The sequence below is a fragment of the Dipodomys merriami genome, unplaced genomic scaffold, assembly GCF_024711535.1.
Source record: "Dipodomys merriami isolate MVZ:Mamm:240054 unplaced genomic scaffold, mDipMer1.0.p SCAF_17, whole genome shotgun sequence".
NCBI classification, from domain to species: domain Eukaryota; kingdom Metazoa; phylum Chordata; class Mammalia; order Rodentia; family Heteromyidae; genus Dipodomys; species Dipodomys merriami.
This window is the reverse complement of record NW_027203048.1, coordinates 17,582,554-17,603,801: the sequence shown is the minus strand read 5'-3', so window position 1 is coordinate 17,603,801 and position 21,248 is coordinate 17,582,554. Positions and strand designations below refer to the sequence as shown.

The 21,248-nt window shown below is 36.4% G+C and overlaps 1 protein-coding gene across 3 annotated transcripts in view; it reads left to right on the top strand.

Annotated features, from left to right (window-relative positions):
- Prkd3 (protein kinase D3) overlaps positions 1-21,248 on the top strand; it is a 73,674-nt gene that overhangs the window by 39,544 nt on the left and 12,882 nt on the right. For 2 of the 3 annotated variants that reach the window (XM_070025387.1, XM_070025388.1), the window contains 8 exons: positions 2,539-2,731; positions 3,390-3,467; positions 7,364-7,547; positions 9,051-9,174; positions 11,303-11,380; positions 13,458-13,734; positions 18,197-18,249; positions 19,453-19,525. In XM_070025387.1, the coding sequence (XP_069881488.1) occupies positions 2,539-2,731; positions 3,390-3,467; positions 7,364-7,547; positions 9,051-9,174; positions 11,303-11,380; positions 13,458-13,734; positions 18,197-18,249; positions 19,453-19,525 (1,060 nt within the window). The remainder of the gene's footprint in view (positions 1-2,538; positions 2,732-3,389; positions 3,468-7,363; positions 7,548-9,050; positions 9,175-11,302; positions 11,381-13,457; positions 13,735-18,196; positions 18,250-19,452; positions 19,526-21,248) is intronic. The other variant, XM_070025389.1, reaches the window with a different exon arrangement.

The window sequence follows — 21,248 nt, the reverse complement described above, 5'->3', positions numbered from 1 at the left end:
AACTTGTGAAAATAAAATCATATTACTTTTAGAAAATTTGTGGCTTTTAGAAAATTTGTGGCTCCAATTAGTAGGAAGAAAATTTCAGCAAAGTACTATTTTTTTATTTTTTGTTTTTGTTTTTGTTTTTTTTTTCTGGGGGGGTCCGGTTGTGGGGCCTGAACTCTGGGCCTGGGCGCTGTCCCTCAGCTCTTCAGCTCAAGGTTAGTGCTCCACCACTTGAGCCACAGCGCCACTTCCAGCTTTTTTCTTTTTGCTTATGTGGTGCTGAGGAATCAAACCCAGGACTTCATGTATGCAAGGTAAGCGCTCTACCACTGAGCCACCTTCCCAGCTATTTTTTTATTTTTTATTTTTGCCAGTCCTGGGGCTTGAACTCAGGGTTTGGGCTCTGTCCCTGAGCCTCTCTGTGCTCAAGACTAGCGCTTTACAACTTGAGCCACATCACCACTTCTGATTTTTTTCTGTTTATGTGGTACTAAGGAATCAAACCCAGGGCTTTGTGCATGCTGGGCAAGCACTCTACCATTGAGCCACATTCCCAGCCCCCAAAGTAATAATTTTTAAATAGAGGACATTAAAACAAGGTTAGAACTTTTACTTATTTCTATTTCCTGTGGATTCAGTGGTCACATTTTAACCAAATTCTGTAGTTTAATCTACCAACATCTTCCTCTCTCCAAATTCTGATTTAAACCTGATAGTTCTTTCCTATATTTCTCAACCAATAGAAGCCAGACCATTTTTACTGATGGAATTGTATCCAGGTATACTGAGATAGAAAAGGTGAGACTCTCTAGACTGTAGTATAAAGACCTAAACTTAAATCTTGATGTTAACTTACTACTACTTGAGTATGTTTTTATATTAAAATAGTGACAACAGCATAAATATTTTTTTTCTAATAAGATGGCTGCTATAACCATTGTCCTTTGCATAGTGCCTAGTGCACATGCTGTGTACCATGTCGTCAGTGATCCCTGACCAAAAGGCGCTAACTCTAGCCATTGGCAATGCTTCGTTAAGAAATCTTACTACAGGCATGCCATGTATATTTGATGACAGCCTACATTAATCTCGCTCCATCTTGTCTGTTTTGAACTTGAGAGAGAAAAAATAATTGTAAAAGCAGTAGCACAAGAAGCAGGGTTGAGTCACCAGTAAAAGGAGGAGCCAGGGTTGAACAAAGTTCTAAAACATCTGTTTCTAGTTCCTTGTAGCTCCTTAGTTTTGCAGAATCCCCAAAATGATAGTTTGCCTGAAGGTGGTCCATTCGTGGTAGCAAGATGGGTGAGCCAGACTCAGATAGATTACCTTGGATATCTGAGGCATGCAAGTGTGGTTTGAATTTTAACATTCTTTTTGTACTTCACTTGAAATAAACAGTTTTATAATTTGTTTTAGAAGTTTCTGGCTGCATATTAGGAAAAATTAATGATCTCAAGCTTCATTTGTGTTCCTTTTATAGCATACTCCTCCATTTGTTTTGTTCTGACCTTTTTCTTTGCTTTCTCCTATTTTTATTTTGCTTTGTTTGCCTCCTCCCTTTACTTCCCTTGTCTCTTGGCTTCTTCTGACTACTTTTGCTTCCCTTAGTTGAACATATCAATGTAAAATGACTCACACTTCTCTGAGTTATAAATATTAAGTTATTGGAGGCACCTAAACAATTTCAGGAGCTTATTAAAACCTACAGGAGGGGATTATTTGGGGTTTATGCTTGGGAACATGGATTACATTTTATTCACTGTTGTGTTCCTAAATATACAACATAGAGCCTGATTTATAATATATCAATGAATGTTTGTTGAATGAATGGAATGAACCACATTGAGCTGACCTATAGTTTAATTTATATAGAAAGAGCCATAGTATAAAAAAAATTTGCCTCTTAGATTATTTAATTTTTTAATGTTTTTTCTTTAATTTTGTTTTTTTATTCATCTCAGGAAAAAATTAAAAACTGGAAAATTAAAGGAAATTATCTGAAGCTTAACTAGTAGGGTTAATGTTGTTTTTAGTACTTTTGTTACTGCCATTATAGCATAAAAATAATCAGACTTAAATTCTTACATGTGTACTTTAGAGTTTATTAAGATAAATTGAAAATCTCCAGTGTTTTCAGACATCTTGTTGAGTAATGCAACAGGAACAGCAGCAGTACTTTTTGAATTTATTTACTTTTCCTGTGATTACTTCCTTGGTCAGGTTTTGAATAGATTTGAACATCTGTTAAAAATTCATTTTAAGGTTTTTGTGGGTTTTATTTGTAAAATGTTGAATGTATTTGGTGTATAATAGCCAGTGATGATAATGAACGTACTATAGTTTTGTTAGTTTTTAGCATAAAAGTTTAAAAAAATGGTTCTGTGCTCTTCTCATTCAAGAGTTGACAAATTAAACTTTCCAAAGGAAACTGCTGAGATCCACATTCTTAGATTGTTGCTAGCAATCTGAATGACTTTTGTGGTTAAGCTCTTCCCTCAATACTTTGTTTTTAATATTGACTTATACTTACAAAAATTACTGATGTTTTAGTCACATGTTCACCAAGAACCAAGTAAGAGGATTCCTTCTTGGAGTGGTCGCCCAATCTGGATGGAAAAGATGGTAATGTGCAGAGTAAAAGTTCCTCATACATTTGCTGTTCACTCTTATGGTCGTCCCACAATATGTCAGTACTGCAAGCGATTACTGAAAGGCCTGTTCCGTCAAGGCATGCAGTGTAAAGGTAGGATTGAGTATTTTCTTGAAGAAAACTTATGTGTATTTTTATTAATAATATAGGTTTTAGATAGCTGCATTTCTAGATGAAAGGAAAGCATGAATTAATAAAGAGAAAACGTACTTGAAATGTTTGCTTGACCCTAATCTGTAGTGCTCTATATTCCTGAGGTTCTTGGAAGGCTGAAGAGAACCATTATGCCCGAGAAGCTCAGTGCCTTCTCACAGACTTGTATGTGAAAGCCTTTGCTAGATTCCATGTGAAAGTTTGGTGAATATGTCTCCTTTTTGCATTGCATTAGGTTCTAATGTTTAGGAACTTGAAAACATACCTGACATATAAAGATTGAAATTTGTTAGATGAACAAAAGTCTTACAGGAGTGCGGAAATACGAATTTTAGGTAACAGGAAAGGATACATGGAACTCTCAGCATAGTATTAGCCTTTCTACAAATGAAAAAAAAAAATCAGTTCCCGATGGGTTTATATAACTTCCAGAAAGTTAAATTAAGTGCTTTAAGAAGTTGAAACACGACCTTGAGTCTGAGTTTTGAGTTCTTATTAAAAAGAAAACAGTCACATTTTAGTAGTACTATCATCACTAATTCTATTCTGAGTGTTGATATTGCCTGACTAAATATAATAACAAATTATTATTTTTTAGATTGCAAATTCAACTGCCATAAACGTTGTGCATCAAAAGTACCACGAGACTGCCTGGGAGAGGTTACATTCAATGGAGGTAAGATTTCATTTTAAATTTTTATAAAGGAAAAGTCCACAATTCTGTTCTGTGTTACCTTTGGTAAGGTTATATTTGTACCTTTTGTTTATATTTTATATAAACATAGAGTTTTTTCTGATTTAATAAATATAGAGATCAGTGATGCTACCCATTTATTAGTAATTATGCCTTCCAATCTTTCCTTTACAACTTTTAATCTTTCTTCTTATCACTTTGTAGTCAGCGATGCTGCATATCTTTTTCCATATATAAATATGAAAGAATTTGGTTTAAAACCATATTGTCCTTATTCTTTTAAAGTTCTTAGAGTTATTGACTACTTACAGTGGCAAACAGTATTCTAAACTAATACTGACATTTACATATAAGAACAACCCTTTGAGCTGGGCATTGGTGGCTCATGCCTATAATCTTAGGTACTTGGAAAGTTGAGATCTGAGGATCATGGTTTCAAAGCCAGACAGACAGGAAAGTCCATGGGATCTTATCTCCCAATTATTCATCAAAAAAAAAAAAAACACAAAAAAACCAGAAGTGGAGCTGTGGCTCAATTTGATAGAGCACTAGCCTTATGCAGAAAAGCTTAGAGATAGCACTCAAGTCCTGAGTTCAAGCCCCAGGATCACTATATATATACACACACACAAAATAACCACTTTTTTGAGGAAAGTTGTTAAGAAGTAAATAAACTGAGACACAAAGCCATTAAATAAATTGTTCCAGAATGATGAAAGGGGTGACATTGATCAAGATGCATTGTATTCATAAGCATGTTGAATTGAAACCTTTTTGTACAATTAAAAATAATACAAACAAATAAATAATGTTTCCCAGCAATATAGCCAGTAAATGGCAGATCTATAATTTTAACCCATATAGTTTGACTCCTTTGTCTCTATGGTATTATACTTCATGTACTTTTTTTTTTTTTTTGGTCGGTTGTGGGGCCTGAACTCTGGGCCTGGGCGCTGTCCCTCAGCTCTGCAGCTCAAGGCTAGCACTCTACCACTTGAGCACAGCACCACTTCCGGCTTTTTCTGCTTATGTGGTGCTGAGGAATCGAACCCAGGGCCTCACGCATGCAAGGCAAGCACTCTACCACTGAGCCACCTTCCCAGCCTCCCTGAGTTTTTTTTGTTCAAAGCTACCCTACCACTTTGAGTTACAGCACCACTTTCAGGTTTTTGGTGGTCAGCTGGAAGTAAGAGTCTCACAGATTTTCTTGCCTTAGATCTTACTTAGCCTCTTGAGTAGCTAGGATTACAGGCATGAACTACCAGCTCCCAGCTTCATATACTTTTTATGCTTTATTATACTAGTCTCTTGTACTGCTTCACTGTCTCTTCTCTTTCAAATAATCACTAGCCAAACATTTTTCCTTTGGAGCTTTTCTGTTTGGAAGGAAGGAATAGTACTCTAACCTTTAAGTAAATTCCTTTAACAACTTATGTGGCTAGTTTTCTTTATTTTTTTCTAACTTAGCAGTTTTATATTTACCTTGTGAGTCTTATAAATCACAGTAATAAATGAACAGCCAGATTGAATGAAATAGTTCTAAAATTAAAATAGATCATTAAAATTTCAGACCTTTGTCTAGGAACTAGCTTTAGTATTTTAATTTCTTCCTACTATATAATTATCAGCCCATAGTTTACTTATGTTTCTGTAATTGATTCTCCTTCTGATTATATTTTCCCCATAATGTAAATTCTGTAGAAAAAGCCTAAGGAATGAATATAAAAGTTTAACATTTTCTCTTATGGCATATTTTCTGTTACTTGTTGTCTTGGTCTCTTTAGGCTACTGTAATAGACTAACAGGTGAGTAAGCTTATACAACAGAATTTTATTTCTATAATTCTGGAGGCCAGGAAGTTCAATATGCCAGTGACTGGTGAGAATACATCTCCTGGTCATTAGCTGCCTGCTAATTTGGTAGAATGGGCCAATGAACTCTTTGGACCTATTTTATAAGAGCAGTAATCTAATTTGTAAGAACAGAACCCTCATGACTTAATCCAAAAGCTCTAGCTCAGAATACCATTACTGTGGGAATTAGGATTTCAGCAAAGAAATTTTTGGTAGAACCTGTCATAGCTAGTTAACACTATTGGCCAGGATATGATTGGTTTTCTTTTTCAATTAATCTAAATTTAAGTACTTTTTCAATGTGACTAAAAGTCTTCTCTAAACTTACATAGTTCGTGCATTTATACTTTTGTGCTCTTCTACTCTTTGCTAAATGGATATGAAATGTTATTTGAATTTGTTTTAATGTGCATTTGTCTGGTTACTGGCAAGTTTGAATATCTTTTAAATGTTTACTGATGATTTAGAGTTTTTCCTTGTAAATAAATTACTCATTCAAATGTTTTATTTTTGTTTATTTATTTTGTCGGTTGTGGGGCTTGAACTCTGGGCTTAGGCGCTGTCCCTGCACTCTTCAGCTCAAGGCGAGTGCTCTACTGCTTGAGCCACAGCGCCACTTCCGGTTTTCTAGTGGTTTATTGGAGATAAGAGTCTCACGGACTTTCATGCCTGGGCTGGCTTTGAACCTCGATCCTCAGATCTCAGCCTCCTGAATAGCTAGGATTACAGGCGTGAGCCACTGGCGCCCGGCTACTTTTATTTTTTATTAACAAGAAATCCTGCTCTACAGGAATAGACATTTTAGTTATCTATTCACCAGTCAGTAGGTGTTTGAGTTGTATCCACTTTGGATCTAGGAATAATAATGCCTGTGAATACTGTGGTATGGTATAATTTTTCTGAGGATATGTCTCCATTTCACTTGGGTACATACCTACCTAATAGTAGAATGGGTGAGTCTTTTTTGTTGTTGTTGGTTGTGGGGCTTCAACTCTGGGCCTAGGCGCCCTCCTTGCACTCTTCAGCTCAAGGCGAGCGCTCTACCGCTGGAGCTACATCACCACTTCCAGTTTTCTAGTGGTTTGTTGGAGATAAGAGTCTCACAGAGTTTCCTGCCCAGGCTGGCTTTGAACTGTGATCCTCAGATCTCAGCCTTCTGAGTAGCTAGGATTACAGGCGTGAGCCACCGGTGCCCAGCTACAGTGAGTCTTTTGGTAACCACAGGATTAAAATTCTGAGGACATGCCAAACTAGTCTCCACAGCACCAACTTACATCCCTATAGCAGTAAAAAAGAATTCGAACTGCTCTATATCCTTATCACCAGTTGTTACTGTCTTGTGTTTTTCATTATAACCTGTGAGTGCAAGATTATCTTATGGATCTCGTTTGCATTTCTTTGCCAGGAGCTGATGGTGGTGACCATTCTTTAAGTTCTTCACCTACATTTAACTAGATTTTTTGCCTTTTGATTATTGAATACTTTCAAGTCCTTTATCTCATATAATGTATAGATTTTTTCTCACACTGACTGTTTTTTCACTTTAAGATGGCTTTCCCCACAGAAGTTTTTGAAAGTCCAGTTTGATTTTTATCACCTGGATTTTTTATTGTGTATCTAATAAGGTGTTGCCTAACCTAAGATCACAAAAATCACCAGGAGCGTGTCTGTGTGTATACACCTTTATTCAGGTTTAAGTTTAGGACTTTGGCTTTCACTTCCCCCTACAACCTTCCCACAGCTGGCACTCTTCCATTTGAGCCATGCCTCTACTTCCTGTTTTTTGCTACTCACTTGGAGATAAAGTTTATGTGGTATAATGAAGAGATCAAGCTTGATTCTTTCACATGTACACATCCAGTTGCCTTGACGTCATTAAAAACTATTCTTTCCTCGTTGAATTGTCTGGGTACTTTCTAGAAAATTAATTGATCATATACTATGGAGGCTTTTATTTTGTTTATATGTGGTATCTTTTGTCATACAGAAATTCTAAAATGCTAACAGTTTTGTGCTTTTTCTCAGAACCTTCCAGTCTAGGAACAGATACGGATATACCAATGGACATTGATAATAATGACATGAACAGTGATGGTAGTCGGGGCTTGGATGACACTGAAGAACCCTCTCCCCCAGAAGATAAAATGTTCTTTCTGGATCCATCTGATCTTGATGTGGATCGAGACGAAGAACCTGTTAAAACAATTAGGTAATACCTCTGTTGTAGCTATTAAGCTACCTTGCCAAATGCAAAATCAGGCCAAAGTCTCCATTAACAAAAAGGTGTATATAAGTGGAACTTTGAATGTAATTTAAAAATCTAATTAAAGCATTAACTAATTCTACATGCACCACAGCATTTCTGAAATGAATTATTTCACCTTTGCCATCCACTCAAGATAGGAAAGTATGGTAATACTTATTTTCTTTCAAAGAAAAAAGTTTTATTTCAATGTAGTTTAGATAGAATACCTAATTGTAGAGCAGTCACCACAAGGTGCCAGTAGTACACTGTTAAAGCAGCCAGTTATTCACACAGGCAGTCAGATTAGCTGATAGTAAGAATATATTCCTGAGAATGTGGTGATAAAGTCAGTGGGAGGGGTAGCTTTCATACTGCCATTATTAATCTATTAACACTTTTTAAAGTGTTACTGGGTTTGCTAGGTGCTGGTGGCTCACACCTGTAATCCTTGCTACTCAAGAGGCTGAGATTTGGGGATAACAGTTCAAAACCAGCCCTAGGCAGAAAAAGCCAATGAAACTCATCATCTCCAATTACCCCAGATTTGGAGCTGTGGCTCTAAATGATAGAGCTCTAGCTAGCCTCAAGCAAAAAAGCTCAGCAACAGCATCCAGGCCCTGAGTTTAAGCCCCAAGACCAGCATACACATATTAGACTATAGAACTTAAATATCCATTGTATTTCTGTAAATTCAGTATTTATATCCCCTCTTGTAGCAAAATGCAACCATTTTGATAATTTTTTTCATTGGCATTGATGGCTTATCCGTTTCACATGGCTGTGTCATTTGTTCACTTTGATTTACCATTAAATTATAGCTGTTGTCATTACTAAAAATTGATGTTTACTCCATTTGTAAAGCCTATGTAGTTTCTTAATGATAAGTACTTTAGTTTTTTAAGTATTTAAATATTAGTTGAAATTGAAAAACTTTTTTTATTTGGTGTCCAAATTGCTCATTTTTTCCTATTATATTACTGATCCATATTTCGTTGTAACTGGCTTTCATTACATTTTAAATTTTTTCTTAGTGTCCATAAAGTATTTATGTTTAAATGTCTTCTACTAGAAGTACTTTTTGCTCACATCAGATGAATTTGAACCCTGTGAATTTGAATATCCATGTTTTTCTTTGTTAGGAATTTGCAAATATATCATGCTGTTTAGTATAGGAAAACTCAACAGCAAACCTAAATGAGACTCTCCTACAGTCTCAACTTCTAGTTGGGGAGACTTGTTTCCTTGCCTATTTATTTATGAAGGTCTAGAAAAAAATTCATGACAAATAGTAGATATTTACCATATTAGTTTTCATAAGTTATATTTCATCAATACATGGATAGTTTATTAACTAAGTAATCGTGGTCTTCAGATAGTTTGAAATATTTTAGCTCAGTGAGACTGGAATATATGCTTATTTCAAATGAGAATTACAAATATTTATTATAGATTATAACTATTTTTTAGTCCATCAACAAGCAATAATATTCCGCTAATGAGAGTTGTACAATCCATAAAGCACACAAAGAGGAAGAGCAGCACAATGGTGAAGGAAGGGTGGATGGTGCATTATACCAGCAAGGATAATCTGGTCAGTAATCATATTTTAATATTCTAGAAAAGCTTGACTATGAGTTTTATTTCATGCATTTTTTGCTTCAAAATGAGGATGAAGTGGATACATGTGGTAGATGTCTTAACAAATACCTTAATATATAGCTTAAGACATTTTATGTCCTATAGGGATATGTAACAAGCTGGAATTATAATTATTCTTGTAAAGAAAAAATTTTAAATGTACAGTGTATTATCTTTATAAAATGGAAGGCCATTCAGGATTTTAAAAGGATCTGATAGTATGCCACAGTGAAAAGTAACAACTCAAAAGAAATTCAGATAAAAGTGAAATGAACTAGAGCTTCATCTGAAAAGTTACCCTAAATTATTGCAAAGATAAGAAACAGTTTTTATGTAGGCTTTAAATGTACTGTAAATATACAGGTTACCTTTTAGATCTGTTTAGCAAAGAAGAGAAATAGTGAAATTACAGTGTGGTAACAGTTGATAATGAAGATTCAGCGAAGTTTGGTATTTAAAAATATAGACTTGGGAGCTAGACTGTGACTTACTAAAATTGTAAACTTGGAAAAGGCCTCAGATTCTTCATCTGTGAAACCAGCATAAGTAGCTGTAAATCTCATAGATCAAATGCTGTAAAGAGCTTATAGACTAAAGTTTGGCATATAGTAAGCACTCAATAAATATTAGTAACTATTATTATTTTTTTAATTTACTGAATAGATTACCATTAAGCCTTCTAAGAATAAAATGAAGTACTTGATACACTTCACTAGTTTCAATAAAGTTACATATAACAATACAGTCTTCAATTATATATTTTTGTTTTATTGTCCATATCCTTTGAAATGAAACTTGAAGTAATATATGTTAAAGAATTTAATCATATGTCCAACATAGTATATCAAATAGGGAAAAGACTACCAGATATTAGCACAACCATGTGTCATCATAAAAGAATTAATAGGGCTGGGAAGTTGGCTCAGTGGTAGAGCGCTTGCCTTGCATGCCTGAGGCCCTGGGTTCGATTCCTCAGCACCACATAAGCAAAAAGAAAAAAGCCGGAAGTGGCGCTGTGGCTCAAGTGGTAGAGAGCTAGCCTTGAGCTGAAGAGCTGAGGGATAGTGCCCAGGCCTAGAGTTCAGGCCCCACGACTGGACCCAAAAAAAAACAACAACAACAAAAAAAGAATTAATACAGAAATATACCTAATACTTTGTAACCTGAATGGATCATAGACTTAATTGTAAATAAACCAATAAGGACAACCGTAGGAGGGTTACTTTATCAACTGTCAATAGAAAAGAAAACAAAATAAAGATCAATAAAAAGTTTCACAGAAAAATTCTGTATGGCAAATACCAAAAGCAAAACAATGGCAAACTGGAAAAATGTCTTCTTAACTCATATGGTAAATGAATTAATTTCACAATATATGAATAATGCTACCAAATTGACTAGAAAATTACTATAGCACAGGAGAAAAATAGGCAAAGAATATGAACAGAGTTCACAGGGAAGAAAATACAAATGCGTTAAACTTCAGGATTTGATTTAAAACTGGAGGTATGGTTCAAATGGCAGAGCACCAGCCTTGAGTGAAAAAGTCAAGCATGAGTACAAGTCCCTGAGTCCAAAAATAAGTATGGTACAAACAAACAAGCTTGATTTTATTTATAATAAAAGAAATACTGATTTAAACTTGCATGAAATACCAGTTTTTACTTTTCAGTATATCAGAGATCAAGAAGTTTTATAGCTGCATTAGTGAGGATCTGTATAATACATAATCTCATGTTTTTCTGATAACTCTAAACTTTAGAATACTTTAGTACTATCAAAAAATGATATATGCACATCTTTTGATAGAATGATTCAGCTTCTATAAATTTAGCCCATAGATGAATTCATAGATATTTATGTGTGGATACTTATATTTCTTGTAAATGATTCTCCAGAGCCTAACACTATTGCCTTCACTAGAATAAGAGTGAAGAATAGGATATGAGTGATTCTCTCTATACATCTTTTTTATGTTTTGAGAATTTTCAGCCTATTCGAAAATACAAATTCATGTTGGGGTTTAAAGGAAAAGTACATTATTTTTTAACCTAACCAGTTTTCTGACCTCTATTTTATAGAGAAAAAGGCATTATTGGAGACTTGACAGCAAATGTCTAACATTATTTCAAAATGAATCTGGATCAAAATATTACAAGGTAAGAATATTACATAGGAAAAACATGAAAATATATTTTTGCTTAATGCAGTTTATTAGCAGTCACTGTTACGTTTTTGGTTTGTTTGTTTGTTTTTTTTTTGTCGGTCATGGGGCTTAAACTCTGGGCCTGAACACTGTCCCTCTGCTCTTCAGCTCAAGGCGAGTGCTACTGGAGCCACAGCTCCATCCACTTCCAGCTTTTTCTGCTTATGTGGTGCTGAGGAATCAAACCCAGGGCCTGATGCATGCAAGGCAAGCACTCTACCACTGAGCCACCTTCCCAGCCCATGTTAGGTTCTTTTGAAGCAGCTGTTTTCTATACCTTCTCTTTTTCCCTTCAATATGTGTGTGTGTGTGCGCACACACACACACACACACACACACACACACAGAGCTCCACTATCATAGATTGTTTTGTGTTGCTAAATGTGAATTTTTGAACTTGCAGTTTGCTGCTGCTTCACATCTGGATACCATGACTTAGAGTAGGCTACGTAGAAAGTCACGTGAAGATTGCTTATGTAGATGAGGCATAAAGAAAAAAACTTGAGTCTCTTCGTAGCTAAAGGCAGCAATGGAATTAACCTATCAATTCTGTGACTTTTTTTGTAAGCATTAGTTTATATAAAGGAGGGTTTCATTATGACATTTCCATGTGTATAATCAGTGTATTCTAATTAATCTTCCCTTCCTCTGCAACACCTCCTTACCCTTAGAAAACATAAAAATGAGGGGTTGGTAGAGTGCTAACTAATGAGGCAAAGCATCAGGTACCAGATTTAAGTCCTGATCTCGCTCAAAAAAAAAGAAAAAAAAACAGAACAATACTTTAGCCGAGTGCTGGTGGCTCACACCTAGCTACTCAGAAGGCTGAGATCTGAGGATCTGGTAGGAAAGTCCCTGAGACTCTTACCTCCTGTTAACCACAGAAAACTGGAAGTAGCACTCAAAGGGGTAGAGTGCTAGCTTGAGCAAAAGAGCTCAAGGACAGCACCCAAGCCCTGAGCTCAGACCCCATGACTGAAGGGGGTTGGGAGAGAAAGAAGCTTAAAAATGGGTGAAACTAGGTTTCCTGCTTAGAGTGGTTCTAGTTGTTAGGGAGCCTGAGGCAGGAGAATGCCTTAAGCACCAAATTTCAAAGCCAGCCTAGGAAAAGAGACTCTATCTTTGAGAAAGAAATCATGTTTGCTGCTGATGCCTTATTTTATAATTTGGGGTTTATTTTAATGGAGTTTTTTGTTTTTTTTTTGTTTTGGGTTTTTTTGCTGTTGTTGTTTTTGCCTGATGTTTGGAGTGAACATTGAATGACTAGTAGTTTAATCCAATGGCAAGAACCACAATGGAGTGCTTATGCAACATAGAGTGACCCAGATATTTGTTTTTTTGTCATTATTTCTGCTGTTTATTGACTTTAGGTATCTATCTTGAAAGAAAAAAAAAAGCAGCCACTAGAACAGTAACTATTGAATTGATTTAAAATAGAAATTGATAGTTGTGGAAGTGGCGCTATAGCTCAAGTGGTAGAGCGCTCGCCTTGAGCTGAAGAGCTGAGGGACAGCACCCAGGCCCAGAGTTCAAGCCCCACGACTGACCAAAAAAAAAAAAAAAAAAATGATAGTTGTTAGACACTGTGGTAAATTACCCCCCTTAAATCTTCCCTGCATCTTACAATGACCCTCATGCTGTGCCTATAATATTCTGAATGTACAAGTCATTTAAGGCAGAAACTATATGAGGAATGACCTTTGTATTCCATGTGCATTCTTTTTTTTTTTTTTTTGGGTCCGGTCGTGGGGCCTGAACTCTGGGCCTGGGCACTGTCCCTCAGCTCTTCAGCTCAAGGCTAGTGCTCTACCACTTGAGCCACAGCGCCACTTCCAGCTTTTTTCTTTTTGCTTATGTGGTGCTGAGGAATCGAACCCAGGGCCTTGAGCATGCAAGGCAAGCGCTCTACCACTGAGCCACCTTCCCAGCCCTCCATGTGCATTCTTAAAAATACCTATCTTCAGTTCTTTAGAGTATTGAAAATAAAAACAAATATTCACACTTTTCAATGCATAACTTTTTTATTTCAGGAAATTCCACTTTCAGAAATTCTGCGAGTATCTTCACCACGAGATTTCACAAACATTTCACAAGGCAGCAACCCACACTGTTTTGAAATCATCACTGATACTATGGTATACTTTGTTGGAGAGAACAATGGGGACAGCTCTCACAATCCTGTTCTAGCTGCCACTGGAGTTGGACTTGATATAGCACAGAGCTGGGAGAAAGCAATTCGCCAAGCTCTCATGCCTGTGACCCCTCAAGCAAGTGTTTGCACTTCTCCTGGCCAAGGGAAAGAGCACAGTAAGCAATAAGCTGCTTTATTTTTAAGCATTTGGGGTAGAATATAGTTGTGTTTCTTGTGCAGTTTTTTTTTTCTTTATGCTTTGTTTTCTGCTGGTTACTACAGCTTGAACCATGCACACACTCAACGCTCATGGCTTGTATAATGCCACTTCAACCACACACAGCTCCACTTCTGGCTTTTTTCTGGTTAATTTGAAATACATCTCTTAGATTTGTCTCCTCAAACAAGCTGGCTCCAAACCTCAATTCTCAGATCTCTGCCTTCTGAGTAGTAGTATAGGTATAAGCCACAAACACCCAGTACTTTTGTCCATTTTTAATGTTTCCTGTTAAGTTTTGCCTTAAGTAACCAATATCATTAGTAAACTACTCTTGTGAAATTATGATATAATCATATACTCAAACAGTGCCTTTAACTAGGCATTCCAGTGAGAACAATCTGTTATATGATGTTATTCAAGTACTTTACCTCTCTGTAGAAGTCCCTACTTCCTAGAATTGTGAAAAGGAACTTACATAAAGAAGAATGTTTAGCATCTACGAGGTCACTTAGTGACTAGTATTTGTACTCTGTTTCATGGTGGGATATAAATAAATAAAAATGTACTGTGTTTTTATCATATCCATGAACTCTGTAAAGGCAGAACTACTATTGTTTAAGCAAATTAAAACATCCAAAAATACTAAAAGTATTAAAAAATAAGGGGCTGGGAAGGTGGCTCAGTGGTAGAGCGCTTGCCTTGCATGCATGAGGCCCTGGGTTCGATTCCTCAGCACCACATAAGCTGGGGGGAAAAAAAGCCGGAAGTGGTGCTGTTGCTTAAGTGGTAGAGTGCTAGCCTTGAGCTGAAGAGCTGAGGGACAGCGCCCAGGCCCAGAGTTCAGGCCCCACAACCGGACCCCCCCCCAAAAAAAGTATTGAAAATATATTCTATGACAACAAAATATATAATTTAATATATATAATTAAATATTTTAATATATAATTAAATGTTTAATTTAAAAATGAATGATTAAAATCATAATGCCACTTGGCATTATATTATGGATAAACCATTCATGAGACATAAGCACAATTATATAAAAATAAATGTCAGCCAATTTGCACCTATTTTAATTTACCTGTGTTTTACACAACTCTTTATTGCATAGTAGGCTCTGTGCTAGATATACAATAGAAATTCAAGAATTGTAAAAGCTGTTTAGGGAAATGCAACATACATGTTAGATGGTAGTATAATCTAGAATAGTTAAAAAATGCACACTCTAAAATCTCAAATCGTAAGTAAAGTAAAAGAGTAAGCAAAGACTGCACAGTAGAAAAGTCTGATTTGGACTTCAGGTAGAAATAAGATAGGCTGAGCTAAATGGGAGAGATGGAGGAACTTGTACTAACTCTAGTTGAAGAGACAGATATGTCAGAGGGATGAGGGTTATGAGTCATGTCCATGTTTGGTGTTTCATTAACTTGGAGGAAGCCAAGTTGATGGATATTTCACAGGGGTTCTTAAGTTCTGGACAGTTTTAGACAGAATTCTGAGATTTTAATTAAAACCCATGACCCTTTCCCCAGAAAATATACAGATACACATGCATATTTTAATGTGTCCTTTCTAAGGATCTAGAGATTGTCTCAAACTGAACCTTAAACTTCCTCAAGTAAAGAGTCTCTAAAGGCAGTCAAGACTCTAAAAGAGTCTTTTAGAGACAGTTAAGACTCTAAAAGAGTTAAGACTAAAGATTCTACAGCCTGGTTCCAGTGGGTCATGCTAGTAATCCGAGCTACTTAGGAGGCTGAGATACAGTGGATTGCAGCTGGAAGCCATCCTGGGCAGAGAAGTCCATGGGACTTAAAAAAGGCAAGGCTAGAGATGTGGCTCAAGTAGTAGAGTGACAGCCAAGCAAACAAGCTGGGAAAGCTCCAAGTCCCAGGACTGCTCAAAAGAGTGAAGATTCTTGAACTTGTAAGCCTCGTTCTGTTGTTAACTTACTTATGTGGTCTTGGACTCTTCAGTTCTCTTATTATCTAAACTGGAATAGTATATGAATGCAAGGCATTTAACCATAGTGATTGATACATAAGCGCAATACTATCAGTCTGTTGTTCTGGCTGTTATATGTCTGTCTGACACAGAAAGAAGTTTAAATTGGAGGGCTGGGAAGGTGGTTCAGTGGTAGAGTGTTTGCCTTGCATGCATGAGGCCCTGGGTGCAATTTCTCAGTACCACATGAGCAGAAAAAGCCAGAAGTGGCGCTGTGTCCTTGAGCTGAAGAGTTGAGGGACAGCGCCCAGGCCTAGAGTTCAGGCCCCACAACCGACAAAAAAAAAAAAAAAAAAATTAAAACTAGATAGATCTAATAGCAGAAGTCTTTAAAGGAAAATGAGAAGACAAACTAGGAAAGAAACTACCAAAAAGGAATTTTAGACACAGTAATTTCATTTATGCTATGTCTTTTCTTAATCATTAATATTTAAAATTAGAATTATTTTAAAGATTTAAACTGGCTTTGTTTAAAATGGAATTTTTGACAGTCATTTCCATTTTTTGATGTTTTTTTATTGTGAAAATACTATACAGAGAGGTTACATTTACATGAGCAAGGTAATGAGTACATTTCTTATCCAGCATTGTTGCCTCCTCCTTTGATGTTTTATTTCTATATAGCTAATTTTTTTTTTTTTTGGTTGGTTGTAGGTCTTGAATTCGGCCTGGGTACTATCCCTGAGCTCTTCGGCTCAAGGCTAGCGCTCTACCACTTGAGCCACAGGGCCACTTCCAGTTTTCTGGTCGTTAACTGGTTAACAGACATTCCTGCCTGGGCTGGCTTTGAACCAGGATCCTCAGATCTCAGCTTCCTGAGTAGATAGGATTACAGGTGTGAGCCACTGGTGCCCGGTGCTATTTTATATTTTTATATTGGGAGTTCAAAAGGAAATTTTTTATTTTGTTTTGTGTTCAAGATTCTAGATGTATGATGGCTATTCTCTTATTTATTACTTTATTTCCCTTTATCTTGTCAGTAACTTTCTTTGCTTACCAAAGCAATACGTTTAAACTTTATAGAAACATGTAAAGTGAAAAAGCTTTCTTTTCCTTTTTTTTTTTTTTTTGCAGTTGTGGGGCCTGAACTCTGGGCACTGGCCCCAGCTCTTTAGCTCAAGGCTAGTGCTCTACCACTTGAGCCACAGCTCTACTTTCAGCTTTTTCTGCTTATGTGGTGCTGAGGAATTGAACCCAGGGCCTCATGCATGCAAGGCAAGCACTCTACCACTAAGCCACCTTCCCAGCCCCTCCTTTACTTTTGTAATACCCATCCACATCCCCAATCCTATATTCTGGCCTCAAGAAAACATAATTAATAGTTTGCTGTATATTTCTTGATTGAGGAAAGACGTGGGATGCCATTTTTTTTTTTTAACAAAAAGGTAGTCATACACTGTTGTGGGTTTTTTTTTTGCAATTTTCTTGAATAGTTAATATCAGACATATTTCAGTGTCATATGTTTTACTGATTTTAAATTTTTAATGGAAGTGATGCATGCTTTTTATGTTTAAAAAAATGCAGACAGTCCAGGCACTGGTGGCTCATGTTCATAGTCCTGGCTACTCAGGAGGCTGAGATGTGAGTATCACAGTTCAAAGGCAGCCTGGGCAGGAAAGTCCATGAGACTCTTATCTCCAATAAACTACTCAAAAAAAGCTGGAAGTGGTACTGTGGCTCAAGTGGTAGAGTAGTGCTCACCTTGAGCACAGAGAGGCTCAGGGACAGAGCCCAGGTCCTGAGTTCAAGCCCCAGGACCAGCAAAAAACAAAAATCACAGACATTATGTTTACATACATATGCACGCATATACACACACATGCACGTAAGTACGCTCAGACACTAGTGCTCCACAACTACTTTTTTGGAGTGTCAGTGCTGATGATTGAAAGCCAGACTACACATACTCACTCTATCATTAAACTACATCTTCAACTGCCCTTCTTAAATTCATATAACATCACGACTAGCTTTCTTACTCACTATAGTCCTATATCATTTACTAATTTTAAGTTTAGAGTATATAGCCTGGTGCCAGTGTCTGAAGTCAGTCCAGGCAGGAAAGTCTGTGACTATTTCCAATTAACAATGAAAAAAGCCAGAAGCGGAGTTATGGCTTAATTGGTAGAACACTATAGTCTTGAGCAAAATGAAAAACATTTAAGGGCAGTGCCCAAAAGTTTAAAGCCTAGGACTTGCACAAAATAAAAAAAATTTAGAGTATTACTTTGTACAAATGTGTTACCATATTTTACTTAATTTTTTGTTGATGGGTTAGTATCATGTATGTAAATTTTTAATGTATTTATTAACTATTGTAACATTTTAAGTTTGATATATTCTTCATATGTGAGTAGATATATGGTTAAGATATCAGTAATTTTTTTTTCTTAACCACCATTCTTATATTTTACAGAAGATTTGGCTACCAGTATCTCTGTATCCAATTGTCAGGTCCAGGAGAATGTGGTAAGTAACAATTGTAGCTAATATGCAAATTGGGTACATCAAATAAAGTGGCAAAATTTATTAAAGAAATGTTTATTGCCTAGAGTACTGGGCAGTTTGTTAAGACTGAACTTTGTGGGTGATACTTGCCCTAAGAAGTTCTGAGTTATAGAAGAAACTTAAGGCAGGGGCAGATTTGTTTTCTTTTTAGTTACTTTTCAGGTATAGTTGCTCATATTTTTGAATGGGCATGGCTATATACTATAATCTTCTTACCTCACATACTTTTCCTTAAAATCACTATGAACTTTGAATTTTTCTTTCAAATCAAGGATAGCAGTCTCGGTCCCTCCACCCTACCCTGTTCCCTTCTTCTTTCTCTTTGCAGTGCAAGATAACAGTCTGTTACTAATTTAATATGTAAAACTTTGTTCTTTCTTGTATGTGTATGTATGTGTGCATACTTATGCATGTGTGTGCATGTGTTGGTCCTAGGACTTGAATTCAGCTTGGGCATTATCCCTGAATTTCTTTTGCTCAAGGCTAGCACTCTATCACTTAAACAGAACTTCACTTCCAGCATTTTTGGGAGTAGTTAATTGGAGATAAAGAGTTTTGTGGCCTTTTCTGCTTGGGCTGGCTTTGAACCACAATCCTCAGATCTCAGCCTCCTTAGTAGCTAGGATTACAGATGGAGCCACCAGTACCTAGCGTTCTTCTTCTTAAAAAAAAAATGGTGCCGGGCGCTGGTGGCTCACGCCTGTAATCCTAGCTACTCAGGAGGCTGAGATCTGAGGATCGCGGTTCAAAGCCAGCCCGGGCAGGAGAGACCGTGAGACTCCTATCTCCAATAAACCACCAGAAAACCGGAAGTGGCGCTGTAGCTCAAGTGGTAGAGCGCTCGCCTTGAGCTGAAGAGCTGAGGGACAGTGCCCAGGCCCAGAGTTCAAGCCCCACGACCGACAAAAAAAAAAAAAAAAAAAAAAAAAAATGGTAATTTCTCTTGCAGCTCACTACAAATATTATCTAAATCATTTTTCCTATAGGTATTCCTATGGAAAACTTCATATGTACATTATCACAGTATGAGTTTTTTTCTAGAATATAGAGAGCCTTTGTTTCATAAAATACTTTGTGCTTTATAAAAATTCATTGATTTACTAAATCAGAGATACTGTCAGTGTTTTATAGAGAAAAGTAATGCTGCTTACTTTCTTCTGATAGGATATCAGCAGTGTTTACCAGATCTTTGCAGATGAGGTGCTTGGCTCAGGCCAATTTGGCATTGTTTATGGAGGTAAGAAACTACAATCTTTTTTGTTACAAATATTATAGAAAAATGGTGAAATTTAAAAACATCAGTTACTTGGTCATCTCCTTGTGATCAGGTAGCCTTTTTCTCAACTACTGACTTGTGTTCTTTCAACTAAATCCTTTTCACTAAAGTTGAACCAGTCCTTAATTTCAAATGCAGAAAGGAAAATGTATCAAAGAATCAGGAAATTAGTTTTACAACAGTATCTTTTCTTATAGTTCACACATATGTGTTTGTGGGTTTGGGGATATTGAAGTTAATATTGGATTATATGGACTCACTAAAATGTGTAGTCTGACACAAATGGCAGCATTTGTCTACTGTTAGCATCATAGCATCAATGAGATCTTAGTCTATTCTATGCCTTAGAATGTGGATGAAGTCATTGACCTTCCCTGTGTCTCTGTATCTTCATCTGCTTGATGGAACGAATAAAATCTGACCAGCATAGCTCTCAGGGTTGTTAATTTCAATTCAAGTTAATCTAATGTATACATATAAGTACTTCATTAAGCCATAATCCCGTATTAAGAAAATGTTAACCCTTATCCATTCCCTTGTGTCCAATCTTGTTCTTTTATACCATCTTTGAGTAAATCTATTCAAAAACCCACATCTAATAATCTTGTCATTTTTACTGCTTGAATCTGTAGCATTTAAACATTGTCTAATATGTAATAGGTTCAAAATAACTAGTTCAAATCAATGAATAAATGAGTGGCTATTTACTTAACACAATTACCTTGTAAGTCTCTTATATCTAAAATATAAGGCCTTCCAGAATGGGATCTACCATGGTTAATCAGTCTGCTGATTCAAGAAAACCTAGACTAAACCAGGTGCCAGTGGCTCACACCTATAATCCTAAGTACTCAGGAGGCTGAGATCTAAGGATCACAGTTTGAAGCCAGACTGGGCAGAAAAGTCCCCAGAGAAACTCTTATCTCCAATTAACCACTCAAAAACTGGAGGTGTTGCTGGGGCTCAAATTGATAGAGCCTTGAGCAAAAGAAGCTCAGAGGCAGCACCCATGCTGGGTTAAAGCCCCACAATCAACAAAAAACAAAACCTAGAATAAAATTAATTCATAATTTATTAGTTTTTTTTTTATGTTGTTGTTGTTTATCTGGGTTGTTTTGTTTTTGCTGGTCCTGGTACTTGAATTCTGGGCCTGGGTGCTGTCCCTGAACTCTTTTGCTCAAGGCTAGCACTCTACCACTTGAGCCTGCATTGCCACTTCTGGCTTTTTTTGTGATTAATTGGATGTAAAAGTCTCACAGACTTTCCCGCCCCAGCTATCATTGAACCATTTTCCTCAGATCTTAGCTTCCTAAGTAGGTAGGATTACAGGAATGAACCACTGTTGCCCAGCTTCATTAGTATTTTTATCTTGACAGTATCTACAGCCTCAGTTAGAGCATTTAGCTCACTTATTTAGCAAGGTCAATTACTTTTCAGCAAGCAAGCACATTTAAATATTTTGCAATTTCAGATAAGGAAAGTTCCTATAAAAGGAAAACTAATGAAAATTTTGTATAGCAAGAAAACATATCACTTTTTAATATGAAGAGTAAAAGAATGTAGAGAAAGAAAAGGAAACAAAGAAAAAATATGAGTATATACACACTGCTCTCCACACCGTCTATGGACAGCTTCCCAACAAATCTTTTGTATTGTATGTTAACTGTTAATTTGCTTCTTTTCT